This window comes from Poecilia reticulata, chromosome 18 (genome assembly GCF_904066995.2).
Source record: "Poecilia reticulata chromosome 18, P_reticulata-male-v2, whole genome shotgun sequence".
Classification (NCBI taxonomy): domain Eukaryota; kingdom Metazoa; phylum Chordata; class Actinopteri; order Cyprinodontiformes; family Poeciliidae; genus Poecilia; species Poecilia reticulata.
Window position 1 is genome coordinate 28,514,332 of NC_088847.1, and position 14,347 is coordinate 28,528,678.

At 43.9% G+C, this 14,347-nt stretch overlaps 1 protein-coding gene across 1 annotated transcript; it reads right to left on the bottom strand.

Moving 5' to 3' along the window:
- Positions 1 to 8: 8 nt before the first annotated feature.
- LOC145548803 (uncharacterized) lies at positions 9 to 14,096 on the bottom strand. Its single transcript, XM_081599784.1, has 12 exons — positions 14,050 to 14,096; positions 11,102 to 11,163; positions 10,935 to 11,032; positions 10,741 to 10,857; positions 10,565 to 10,661; positions 9,606 to 9,669; positions 9,143 to 9,186; positions 5,040 to 5,224; positions 4,321 to 4,404; positions 3,988 to 4,226; positions 3,067 to 3,171; positions 9 to 2,994 (listed from the first exon to the last, which is right to left on the bottom strand). Exons 2-12 carry the CDS (start codon positions 11,154 to 11,156, stop codon positions 2,940 to 2,942), a joined length of 1,143 nt encoding a protein of 380 aa, XP_081455910.1. The 5' UTR covers positions 11,157 to 11,163; positions 14,050 to 14,096; the 3' UTR covers positions 9 to 2,939.
- Positions 14,097 to 14,347: the final 251 nt, after the last annotated feature.

Below are 14,347 nucleotides of genomic sequence, written 5' to 3' on the forward strand. Positions count from 1 at the left end.
ATAACTCTCAGGCACAACAAACAGGTTTGGTCGTTCTGTCTCTCAGTCAGTGGACTATGTTGTGTGACACCAACCAAACCATCCTACCTTGGTACCGTACCATTGTCCTTTGAACCTGCAGCTGAAAGGGTCCAGTAATTTTGTGGAAGGGGTTGGTTGCATTGGCCATTTTTAGAGTAGAACCAGACAATAGACTGTACCAAACCATACAGACACGTGCCATATGGTGGAAAAGAGACAGCAGAGTTTATTAGAGGACAATTAGCATCAAGAAGACCAAGGATACAGCAGAAAGGTCACAAAAAGGTTTGATGTTCACATCCAAACTGACAAGCTGTGCAAGGAGAGCATTAATCAGAGAAGTCACACGACCCATAGATCCACAGTTCCGGATGTTGCTACTGGCAGAAACCACAAAGAAGACAACCACAGGAAGTAGCTGGAAGATTATGCTGCGGCTTGTTTTTTAATAACTTCTCACATGAACAAACTTATTTATGTGTGATTTCTTATGCTGCAGTTGCAAAATTGTGGTTTTTTCCTAATTTAATGGAATATTGACAAAGTTTTACGCACAAATGTCACACGACCCATTGATCCACAGTTCCAGCTAATAGACTACTGACAGGCCAACTGTTAGCTGCGCACTCGACAAGTCTGGCATCGACGGAACAAAGCCATAACATGCACTGATGGCAGCTTTCCACTTTCTAGAAAGTATTGAACCTTGTTGGAAGGTACAGATCTATAGGAATGAAGCAACACTTAGCTGGACCTTGGACAACTTCAGGTTACTGATGTTAAGGCCACATTTGAATAATGTCAAACTAAGAGCCAATCATGAAAAGGTTAGAAAGTTTACAAGATTCCTTTAGAAGAATGCAAGGAAGATTGGACTGGCTTTCAGCTTGGAAAGCAGTCACCATTTCAGAGTGTTGTTCTGTCAAAAAGGTGAAGAAGGTCAGTCTGAGTAACAGGAATATTTTCAGAGGAGAAAAGCTTATTCTAGAGATCCAGAGGGGACACTGGAAGAGCACTAGTAGAGGACAGGCAGGTGTGTTGATATGATGAGTACTAAAGAGGTTTAATCGAAGAAACAAAAGACCAACAGAGGAATCACAGAGATTGGCTGGAGCAAGGAGAATATGAGTGGGCAAATCTTGGAAGGCTTCAACAAGACAGAGATCCAAGAACAGAACATGCAAACAGTTGCTGAGGAGCTCAACAGCCTAATTACTCTAAACAACAACCTGATGGACGACACAGGCTTCAGCTGGTCGTTATGTACTGGTAGGCTGATCAGATGATGATTAGCATGTGTACCCAATGCATTGAGGGACAACAGGAGTCCAACCAAACAACTACGACCTACTCTGCCCTGACAGGTGAGCAGAGAACAGGGCGGCGCCTTGGGTATTACAGCATCAACCGTAAAGAGTTTTACCTAAAGAATCAGCTAGAGTCCAGGTTCTAGTTGTACCAGTTATAATTATAGAATCAGAAAAGAAAATCTGCAATAAATCTGGTGAAAAAAAAAATGACCATGAGGAGTTTGTTTGTTGTTCTGATTACTTTCTTGTTAATCCCCTTGATAAGGGGCATTGAGCCATTTCTAAGGCTCTTGGACGCAAGAATCACAATGTTCCTTCCCAGGAGGGGCTGGACTACGAACCATCATCAAGAATGCATTGACAACTCATCCAGAAGGTCACCAAGAACCCAGAACCCCTTACTTGCCTCAATTAAGGACAGAAATATAGAGAGACTGGGCAGAAACGGACGAGTACTGGCCAAAAAACCACTGCTCACCAAAAAAGCCACAAAGTCTCGTCTCACGTTTGGCCAAGAAACGTCGATGATCCCAAAACTTTGGACTGATGAGACAAGAATGGACCTTTATGGAATGAGTTTGTCTCATTGCAACTGACCTAAAATTAAAGCCTTTAAGAGATTAACCATCACAGTGACAGTCAAACATGGAGGTAATAAAATAAAACAATTGTGCAAAGAGCTCACCAAATTTCCTTTATAATCATGTAGATATGTTATTGCTGCCACAACCACGGAGTGATTACTTTCCACGTCAGGACAGGTTTGCTTTTGTAGCTTTTCCCTTTAATAAAATGAAATTATCATTGAAAAAGTTAATTTTCTTATCTTTAATCAGGTTATTTCTGATTGTGGTTCATCCACTGACGTCTAGAAGAGTGCAGTTTTAGATTTCAACCAGCAGAGGGAGACAGAGTCAGCCATTTATCCAATAACCTTTCACTACAAAAAATAGTAAAAAGAGAAAAAAACATACTTTTTATTTAAGACACGCAATAAATTTCATCTTAGGGAGAAACTGGATTCATTTGTTGTTACATTTTAACATGACGGAGGGAGAAGAGGAATGGAGACTGTCTCCTCATAACTTTAACCAGCTAGTATCACTTTAAGATGCTAGCTGAAGAGAAACCTGTCCACAACGATCACAGAAACATAACAAAAAACAAACATATGTTGAAGGAACTCATATTAAAAAGGTTTATAACATATTAAACACACAAAATCCCTGAGAACAGATAAAAACACACCTCTGTTGTAAAGCTGTAACTGTATCTTCAGTGCAAATTTATGTACAAACATGATTATTTTTGATTGATCATTGATCAGATAAAACAATATTAAACTTATTAAGCTTGCTCTGTTTTTGTCTTACCCCTTTGTTTTGTCTGAATGTTGCCATCTGCCCTAATCTGCCCTTTGGTTTGCTATTTTGTTTTTTAACTCATGTAAAGCACTTTGAATTGCCTTGTTGCTGAAAATGTGCTATATAAATAAAATTACTGTACCTTAAAAAACTCAAAGAGAAATCTTTTCATTCAAGTCCAGAATAATCTGGTAAATATTCCTGTTTTGAAAATATGAAACATGCGAGTTGAACTCTGAGGCATCTATAAAACATCAGCCCTGATGTGGATTTCTTCATCGTCTTCATCCTCGCAGCTCCTGCAGCAGAATAAAAACATTTAGAGACTCTTCATCACACCAGTAACGCAGACAGACCTGCTTTGCTCTTACACAAATGTATGGAGGCTCTTCTGATTCATCATGTGCTCTCTGAAGATGGCGATTGCTTTATAGGCGTCCATTTCATCCCGGTACTCCTCCATCACCGCTTTGAATCTGCCAAAAGCAGATTGAAGAACAAATTCTAAACTTTTTTGTAGTTTCTAGAAGGAATTTGTCCAGAGAACCAACAAGTCCGTTGGGTTTGGTGTCTACCAACTTTGTACGTCTGCAGGCAGATATTTTTGCCAGTCAGATTGGATGGAGAGGATTTGAAATCATCAATTTTGAAGTTTTGCTACAGGTTCTGCAGTCTGGACTTTGACTAGGTCATTCAAACACATGGATATACTTGATCTAAACCAGGTCTTTTCAAAGTTTTGGAGAGGTTGATGGTCCATTTGTACATGGTTCAGTGATGTTGTGGGGTTTACCTGCTATAGTTTGGCATCATCTACAGTGATAAAGATATGAATGACTTCCTGTTGTGATCAGAGCTCATTTAGCCTCTTGTCATAAAAATCCTGGTGTTTGATCATCAAATGTCGTTAGCTAGCTCCTCTTAGCAGACAAAACCAGCTGCATTTCCATTACAAATGTGCGTAAAACTTTGTCAATATTCCATTAAAGTAGGAAAAAAACACAATTTTGCAACTGCAGCATAAGAAATCACACATAAATAAGTTTGTTCATGTGAGAAGTTATTAAAAAATAAGCCGCAGCATAATCTTCCAGCTACTTCCTGTGGTTGTCTTCTTTGTGGTTTCTGCCAGTAGCAACATCCGGTTGTTAATCATACAACTTGTGTGACATGTGGTTATATCACTGTAGTTACTAAAAGTCTATCCTGTTTGTGCCACATGCTAAATGTTTCTGGTCTATTTCTGGTCCAAACGTATTTTAACTGACTACATCGAAGCCGTCCACACCTACCTCTTTACCCAGACAAAGTCCTCGTTCTCCCTCCTCCACATCTGGTAGAAATTGTTCTCTTTCAGGCTTGGAACTTGCGACCCGAGTTCCTGATGCAGCTTCTGAGCCACAAAGTCCTGCAGGCAGGCCCGGGCCGACAAAGCCACGAGCCAGTACACCGGGTCGTCCAGAACCACCCGGTGGAAAGACTGCAGGGACCACTGGAGCCACTGTGGGGCCGGGGAGGAAAGATGGAGGCTCTGCAGGAGGAGAGAATGAAGGTTTACCAAAATTCATCTTTTCATTTTAAATGCAGTTTGGAGTGGTAATTTATCTGTAATCTGTTCTGGTCACCTGCTTTCCTGCCCCGTATCGTCTGACTGTGTCCAGCAGCAGCGACCTGATTGTGCTGTGTTCATGAAGACTGCCGACCAGAACCTGCCCAGTGAAACCAGAGGAGACAAACGTGACTGAGCTGCTTCAGATGATGATTTTAATTCAGTCTCTTATTTAACGGAAACACCGCGATTGAGAAATCGTGGTTTTTCAACACAAAATTGACAAAGTTTTGTGGACATTTGTCACAGAAACGCAGCTCCCGACGCCCACCGATGATGACTCTGACCCCTGATCCGCCTTTTCCACATGAATGTAAGAAAGTAAATGTTCAACTGAATAAAACATGAAAAAATTCAAGGACAAATGTAGCAAACATATTTTAGAAAAGGCAGTAACTCCCGCTTTCAGAAGACGCTCTGAAACCAGGTTGTGCTAATTGCTCTGGTGCAGCTTTCTCTCTGCCGGTCGCCTTGGCAACGGGTCTGTTAAATTACGCCATAACTTATAAGATTCGCACAGGAAATAAGGGCGCTGCGGCCATTTTTGTGACAGATTTCAGCTCATGCCGCATCGGGACGGTGGACATGACTCGATGAGCAGTAACGGCGCCTGTGTCGTTAGCTGTAGCGGCTAACAGGCGACGTCCAATCCAGTGATATACATCGATGGCTGCACCACTCAGTGGAAATGAGGCTCAGTAAGTGTACGACGGTATAACGGCGGTGACCTCTGACCTGAAGTGTGCTCTTGACTCTGAGCAGGTAAGTCTCCTCCTGCTGCAGGAATGTGTCGTAGCAGCGCTCCGTCAGGTTGCCAGACCTCAGGCCTCTGAGCAGCGAGGATGTGAGGAAAATCTCCTCGGCTTGATCAGAGCTGGAGTCCCAGATGAAGTCGAACAGAAGCAGTTCGGGGACGATGCCTGAGCGAGAGGAGACACACACCGAGGGGCTTTTACAGGCTGGAGCGAGACGCACAGCAATGTCCAGGTGAAGTCTGTACTGACCACTGAGGGCGACTAAACCTCCACCTGAAGCTGAACCACTGAACCTCCACCTGAAGCTGAACTACTGAACCTCCACCTGAAACTGACCTACTGAACCTCCACCTGAAGCTGACCTACTGAACCTCCACCTGAAGCTGAACTACTGAACCTCCACCTGAAGCTGAACTACTGAACCTCCACCTGAAGCTGAACTACTGAACCTACACCTGAAGCTGAACTACTGAACCTACACCTGAAGCTGAACCACTAAACCTCCACCTGAAGCTGACCTACTGAACCTCCACCTGAAGCTGAACTACTGAACCTCCACCTGAAGCTGAACTACTGAACCTCCACCTGAAGCTGAACTACTGAACCTACACCTGAAGCTGAACTACTGAACCTACACCTGAAGCTGAACCACTAAACCTCCACCTGAAGCTGAACTACTGAACCTCCACCTGAAACTGACCTACTGAACCTCCACCTGAAGCTGAACTACTGAACCTCCACCTGAAGCTGAACTACTGAACCTCCACCTGAAGCTGACCTACTGAACCTCCACCTGAAGCTGAACTACTGAACCTCCACCTGAAGCTGACCTACTGAACCTCCACCTGAAGCTGACCTACTGAACCTCCACCTGAAGCTGAACTACTGAACCTCCACCTGAAGCTGAACTACTGAACCTCCACCTGAAGCTGACCTACTGAACCTACACCTGAAGCTGAACTACTGAACCTCCACCTGAAGCTGAACTACTGAACCTCCACCTGAAGCTGAACTACTGAACCTCCACCTGAAGCTGAACTACTGAACCTACACCTGAAGCTGAACTACTGAACCTCCACCTGAAGCTGAACTACTGAACCTACAGCTGAAGCTGAACTACTGAACCTCCACCTGAAGCTGACCTACTGAACCTCCACCTAAAGCTGACCTACTGAACCTCCACCTGAAGCTGAACTACTGAACCTCCACCTGAAGCTGAACTACTGAACCTCCACCTGAAGCTGACCTACTGAACCTACACCTGAAGCTGAACTACTGAACCTCCACCTGAAGCTGACCTACTGAACCTCCACCTGAAGCTGACCTACTGAACCTCCACCTGAAGCTGACCTACTGAACCTCCACCTGAAGCTGAACTACTGAACCTCCACCTGAAGCTGAACTACTGAACCTCCACCTGAAGCTGACCTACTGAACCTCCACCTGAAGCTGAACTACTGAACCTCCACCTGAAGCTGACCTACTGAACCTCCACCTGAAGCTGACCTACTGAACCTCCACCTGAAGCTGAACTACTGAACCTCCACCTGAAGCTGAACTACTGAACCTCCACCTGAAGCTGAACTACTGAACCTCCACCTGAAGCTGAACTACTAAACCTCCACCTGAAGCTGACCTACTGAACCTCCACCTGAAGCTGACCTACTGAACCTCCACCTGAAGCTGACCTACTGAACCTCCACCTGAAGCTGAACTACTGAACCTACACCTGAAGCTGAACTACTGAACCTCCACCTGAAGCTGACCTACTGAACCTCCACCTGAAGCTGAACTACTGAACCTCCACCTGAAGCTGAACTACTAAACCTCCACCTGAAACTGACCTACTGAACCTCCACCTGAAGCTGAACTACTAAACCTCCACCAGAAGCTGAACCACTAAACCTCCACCTGAAGCTGAACTACTGAACCTCCACCTGAAGCTGAACCACTAAACCTCCACCTGAAGCTGAACTACTGAACCTCCACCTGAAGCTGATCTACTGAACCTCCACCTGAAACTGAACCACTAAACCTCCACCTGAAGCTGAACTACTGAACCTCCACCTGAAACTGAACTACTGAACCTCCACCTGAAGCTGAACCACTAAACCTCCACCTGAAGCTGAACTACTGAACCTCCACCTGAAGCTGAACCACTAAACCTCCACCTGAAGCTGAACTACTGAACCTCCACCTGAAGCTGATCTACTGAACCTCCACCTGAAACTGAACCACTAAACCTCCACCTGAAGCTGAACTACTGAACCTCCACCTGAAGCTGAACCACTAAACCTCCACCTGAAACTGACCTACTGAACCTCCACCTGAAGCTGAACCACTGAACCTCCACCTGAAGCTGACCTACTGAACCTACACCTGAAGCTGAACTACTGAACCTCCACCTGAAGCTGAACTACTGAACCTCCACCTGAAGCTGAACTACTGAACCTCCACCTGAAGCTGAACTACTGAACCTACAGCTGAAGCTGAACTACTGAACCTCCACCTGAAGCTGACCTACTGAACCTCCACCTAAAGCTGACCTACTGAACCTCCACCTGAAGCTGAACTACTGAACCTCCACCTGAAGCTGAACTACTGAACCTCCACCTGAAGCTGACCTACTGAACCTACACCTGAAGCTGAACTACTGAACCTCCACCTGAAGCTGACCTACTGAACCTCCACCTGAAGCTGACCTACTGAACCTCCACCTGAAGCTGACCTACTGAACCTCCACCTGAAGCTGAACTACTGAACCTACAGCTGAAGCTGAACTACTGAACCTCCACCTGAAGCTGACCTACTGAACCTCCACCTAAAGCTGACCTACTAAACCTCCACCTGAACTACTGAACCTCCACCTGAAGCTGAACTACTGAACCTCCACCTGAAGCTGACCTACTGAACCTCCACCTGAAGCTGAACTACTGAACCTCCACCTGAAGCTGACCTACTGAACCTCCACCTGAAGCTGACCTACTGAACCTCCACCTGAAGCTGACCTACTGAACCTCCACCTGAAGCTGAACTACTGAACCTCCACCTGAAGCTGAACTACTGAACCTCCACCTGAAGCTGACCTACTGAACCTCCACCTGAAGCTGAACTACTGAACCTCCACCTGAAGCTGACCTACTGAACCTCCACCTGAAGCTGACCTACTGAACCTCCACCTGAAGCTGAACTACTGAACCTCCACCTGAAGCTGAACTACTGAACCTCCACCTGAAGCTGACCTACTGAACCTCCACCTGAAGCTGAACTACTGAACCTCCACCTGAAGCTGAACTACTAAACCTCCACCTGAAACTGACCTACTGAACCTCCACCTGAAGCTGAACTACTGAACCTCCACCTGAAGCTGAACCACTAAACCTCCACCTGAAGCTGAACTACTGAACCTCCACCTGAAGCTGAACCACTAAACCTCCACCTGAAGCTGAACTACTGAACCTCCACCTGAAGCTGATCTACTGAACCTCCACCTGAAACTGAACCACTAAACCTCCACCTGAAGCTGAACTACTGAACCTCCACCTGAAACTGAACTACTGAACCTCCACCTGAAGCTGAACCACTAAACCTCCACCTGAAGCTGAACTACTGAACCTCCACCTGAAGCTGAACCACTAAACCTCTACCTGAAGCTGAACTACTGAACCTCCACCTGAAGCTGATCTACTGAACCTCCACCTGAAACTGAACCACTAAACCTCCACCTGAAGCTGAACTACTGAACCTCCACCTGAAGCTGAACCACTAAACCTCCACCTGAAACTGACCTACTGAACCTCCACCTGAAGCTGAACCACTAAACCTCCACCTGAAACTGACCTACTGAACCTCCACCTGAAGCTGAACCACTGAACCTCCACCTGAAGCTGACCTACTGAACCTCCACCTGAAGCTGAACCACTAAACCTCCACCTGAAACTGAACTACTGAACCTCCACCTGAAACTGACCTCCTATCCTTTATGAACAGGTTACGGTGTTTATGGTCTATACAAACATATTGATCTCATGTTGATTTCAGTCTGATCATTTCTGCCTGTTTTGGGTTTTATTCCCAGCTCACCTGGTTGAGGCAGCTGGTGTCTGCTGAGGTCAACGGAGGTAAAGCTGAAAGAAAACAAACAGAAAACTGAACGACTAGAAGCTCTTAGCGTCTCTCCCCTGTAATGTAATCACACACAGCTGTTGCTGCCATGAACGTTGTGTCCTCTCATTGATTGTTTCTTGTTGCGTAGAAGGTGTGCCTGGCCCAGTCTTTGTGTATTGGTCTGTGTCTCTTTCCAGTTTGAGTTTTTGACAGAGTTATGGCTCCCACAAGCTGCACTCTCAGTTTCACCTTTCCATAAAAAATACTCCTGGCTCAGCGTGTCTCTGCGTTGAACCATTTATTCTCTTTGTTGTTGTTTCCAGCTGAAAGTAAACCAGCCCAGTTCTTCTTGGTTTCTCAGAAAACCTCTGGTATTAAGACTCTCCATTGAAGTAGCTGAAATGTCTCCCAAAGAGACCACTTCTGAACTTTGACCTACCTCGGTGAAGTGGTGCAGATGTAGAACCGAAGTTCTCCACAGGGGGCGCTCTGCAGCTCTCCAGCTAGAAACATAGACACAGGAAGTACTTTTAGTCCAATTTCTGACTTAAATGTGGTTCATGTGAGTTTCTAAACGTAATTTATATTGGAACCATACAAATCTTAAAGTATTTGATAGGCCGCTCCAGCACTTTTCCTTCTTCCTTCCTCCATATCCACCCTTTGTTTGGTGCTAATGACATCACTGGGGCTTCAAATTTACTAGTCTGTATACTACTAGTATTTACTAGTATATAGATTTTACACTTAAGCTGCTGGCTGAAAAACTTTACAGTTTTCTTCACTGTTTCACCAACCAGAACAGGCAATTATGGGCACAATTTGGAGGCGTGTGCGCACTTCTAAATATAGGGAGCCCAGTTCAATCCTACTTGTGGAAGGGGCCATTGCTTCTGTCACCAGCACCACCTTATGGATATGTGATTTGGTGAACCATGCTCTCCCTTTTGTTTACAGAGGACACATGTTGAAATGATCAGGAATTCATTTGGTTCCCGTTCAATGCAGAACTGTCCTGGTCCGTCATGAGTGTTTGGGACGCCACTGTTCTTTAAGGATGCGCCTTAACCAAACCCAGTAACAACGATCCATAGTTTTATTTTGAATGTTGTAGTTGTAGTGTTAATCCAGCTTGGAAAGAGTTTTGTTTTTAACTTACATCTGATGGAATGAGATGTGATACACTAACAAGCTTTTAAAACAAGCTTGTTAGTGGGTTTACCAGTTTACCCACTGGTAAACCACCATGTTTACCCACTGGTAAACATGGTGAAGACCATGTTTACCCACTGGTCTTAACAAGTGGGTAAACATGTTAAGACCTCCAACTCATCAGGTGTTTAAAGTAAACTAGTGAGATGTAACAGCAGCCGTTTGATGTGCACATATTTTGCTTACTTTTGGGTATCATTTCCATGCAGAGTCCAAACTCTTTGGTCTTTTCATCCTTCTGGTTGTTAAGCAGGGAGTCGTCACTCCAAATCCTTGATCCATTCTGTCAGAGAGAGAAAAACAAAGATGGAGACAAGGGGCTTGTGGAAACTAAAACACATAAATCTAACGCCTCTCCTCACCTGGTGTCCACCGAGCCACACAGGTGTCCTGCTGCTGTTGGTCAGTTGGAGGACAATTTGCCTTTCCTCCGGTTTGTGGAGCAACATGAGGTTCCCACCGGTCTGAGAGCAAAAAGTCTAAAACCAGATACTCAGATTACACACAGGAGTGACAGAGTGAGAGAGAGAGAAAACACACGTTGGTTCTTATTTACACTGGCGCTGGTCCAAGAGCTCCACACGGGGAAGTAAGCAAAACATCTGTGTCCGTAGAGGAGCCACCCGGGTTGACATTGAGGGAAAGCTCCCACTCCTGCAAGTTACACAAATGTGAAAAACTCTGACACTTTCTACTGTTATAATAGAAACAAGTCATTTGTACCTGCAGACGATGCAGAGAAGGACCAAAGCAGCAGATAAACTGACACGGTTAGCATCTTCCAGCTGTAACACACAAACACACAGGCAGAAGGTTAAAGCCGATGGGAGCTACAGTTCATTTATCCATAATCTACACAGTTATCTCAACAGTTATCTGACACTTTCCACCAGGAGCATCAACCACAAAAGCACACAAGCTGGTTGTTCGCAAAGTGTTGCATCCAAGTACATTAACCCTTCTAGACCGGTCTTGTGCGAAATGCTGTTCCCCCGTGAAATGCTGTTCCTCTGAAATGCTGTTCCCCCGTGAAATGCTGTTCCCCCGTGAAATTCTGTTCCCCTATGAAATGCTGTTTCCCTGTGAAATGCTGTTCCCCCTGTGAAATGCTGTTCCCCCTGTGAAATGCTGTTCCCCCTGTGAAATGCTGTTCCCCTGTGAAATGCTGTTCCCCCGTGAAATGCTGTTCCCCCGTGAAATGCTGTTCCCCTGTGAAATTCTGTTCCCCCTGTGAAATGCTGTTCCCCCTGTGAAATGCTGTTTCCCTGTGAAATGCTGTTCCCCCGTGAAATTCTGTTCCCCTGTGAAATGCTGTTCCTCTGTGAAATGCTGTTCCCCCGTGAAATGCTGTTCCCCCTATGAAATGCTGTTCCCCCGTGAAATGCTGTTCCCCCGTGAAATGCTGTTCCCCCGTGAAATGCTGTTCCTCTGTGAAATGCTGTTCCCCCGTGAAATGCTGTTCCCCCTATGAAATGCTGTTCCCCCGTGAAATGCTGTTCCCCTGTGAAATGCTGTTCCCCCTGTGAAATGCTGTTCCCCTGTGAAATGCTGTTCCCCCGTGAAATGCTGTTCCCCCGTGAAATGCTGTTCCCCTGTGAAATTCTGTTCCCCTGTGTCGGGGCTGGCTGCAATGCGCGCTCCCTACACAGGGGGAACAGAATTTTACAGGGGAACAGAATTTCGCACAAGACCGGAACGTGACGACACGGTCAAATTTGCAGTACCGTAATACCGCCACACATAGCGCTGTCTGAAAAATTCCAACGGTTTCTGAAAGGGGAGACGTTGCACTTTCCAGCCAATATCGGGTTATTACGGTAATTTCACAGCTGCAGCTGCAGAGAGTGTAATTAATCCGGAGGCACTCGTTTAATAGACGGTAAATTGCAAAAATAACTTGCTGGATATTGAAAGTTCCAGTTGTTATGGATACATGGGTAAGAATATCATCTCACAGGACTTTTAAAGAACTACTTACAATTAAAATAAGGAAGAAATATATAGGCAGACATTTGAAACTTAGGCGTAAAAGGGATTTATGAAGGAAAGTTGAATGGAAGGAGGGGGGTAGTAAAGCAGTACCTTTCCAAACCGATGCAGGGAGTCAAATTGTGTTTTTTCCAAGGATCAACGTCTTTGACTGTCACTTTTCATTGAGAATAATTGATCTGGAAGGTGAAACTGAGGAACTATCTTCCTGATGCAACTAAGCCAACAGTAAACATGGCATCCACTTCCTGGTTCACACAAAGCCGGTGTGTCTTTAAGCTTCTCATGCACAGCGTTGGACATGCAACACATCTGTGCATTCAAATGTTACGCTACGGTTTGACACGCTATGGTTTGACTAACTTCCTCTATCTGGTTCTGACGGGCTGACATCAAGAGGAAGATGGGACACCAGAACGATGAAGACGAGCTGCAGGACGGTGGCTGACACAGCAACTTTAAAGTTCATGCCTTGACAGGCCGAGATAATCGCCTGGAAAATCCAGTTTTTATTGTTTTTATGCAATATTCTCGTTTTATTTATGACTGGAATTAACTTTTATAAGAGTACTTTCTGATCTTACATGATCCTTCTGCTGAAAAGTCAGTAAAAAAAAAGAAAAAACACTAAGCAGCAAAATGTGAAGGAAGGAAATTAAACAAAATTTTCTGAAAGTAAAATATTTTTTTCATTATTTATTATTAATTTAATCAGGTGGAAGAAAACAGAGTGGGGTTAAAACACAACCCACCAAATTAATTTTATTTTAATTCATGCACATGTTTATACATATATTAATTAATTAAATAAATATTTACATATTAAAACATACATTTATTTACACATTTATCTGTAAATCAAATAAATGTCCTTCACTAATTAAAACAATAAATTTTCAACATATTTTGAAGGTCTCATTTTAGTATTTTATGCAGTAATTAGACAATGGAAACTAGTTAAATTATGTTAATCATACATTTATTTACTTTTTGGCTTCCTGTGTTAAAAATACATAATCAAAATAATTTACTGTCTCAGTCAGGACTTAAATATTAATCCTGCGTTTTATTTCATAAATAATAATTAGAAAAATAAAAAGCAAAAGTAAAAGTAAAAGGTCCGTCTTCCACTAATGGAAAGTGTTGCTTCTTCCAGCAGGAATATATCTGGATGCAGGAACTACTTCTGTCCGGTAGTTTTTTATTAGCTATAATTAATCATTTTTATTTTATCTTCACCTCTCAGAAGGTCTGGATACGATTTATGTGAGTTAAACCTGATTTCCTGTTCGTTATTTTTTTCCTGCTCGTCTCGTTTTGTAAGATCTCTCCAGGTTCAGCTGAACATGAACGTGACCAGTAAGTCCAGAAGAACCAGTCAGTGATCCAGACTGGTGACAGCCAGTCTGGATGCTTATTTAAAACAATAATGAATGTTTTCATCACACTGAAGCAACAGAAAACATTCGGTTATTACCTGACGTATCTTCACCTTTCAAAGATTTAAATAATATGTTTGTTTTAACCAAACAACTTCAATAAAGTAGATAAGCTAAAAAAAACAAACTGAAATATTTCAACCTTTTCCTACTGAAGATGAAAACAAGATGCATTCAATCTACTTCCTGTAAAACATTTGCTGCAGGATAAAATGATGATGAATTAATAAGAACTGGACTCACCTGAGTTCAGGTAAGGACTCCTGTTCATTACAGGAGATTATAAGCAATGCAGAGCATGTTTCACATGTTTGAGAGCAGGAGGAGGGGCCTTTGACTAGGCCGCTCATCCTGTTTCCTGAAGCATTTTTTTATCTACAGCTGAACAAAGACATTCCCGAGTAGGTGTCAGTTGCACAAGTAAAAAAAAAAATGGAGGGGAGAGAAGTTTTTTATTTATTTTTTATCGCGCTTAAAGTAAAGTTTCATGTCAAAGATGATCTGTGATGTTTCCTTGAACAGGTTAGGATAACAGGGCATG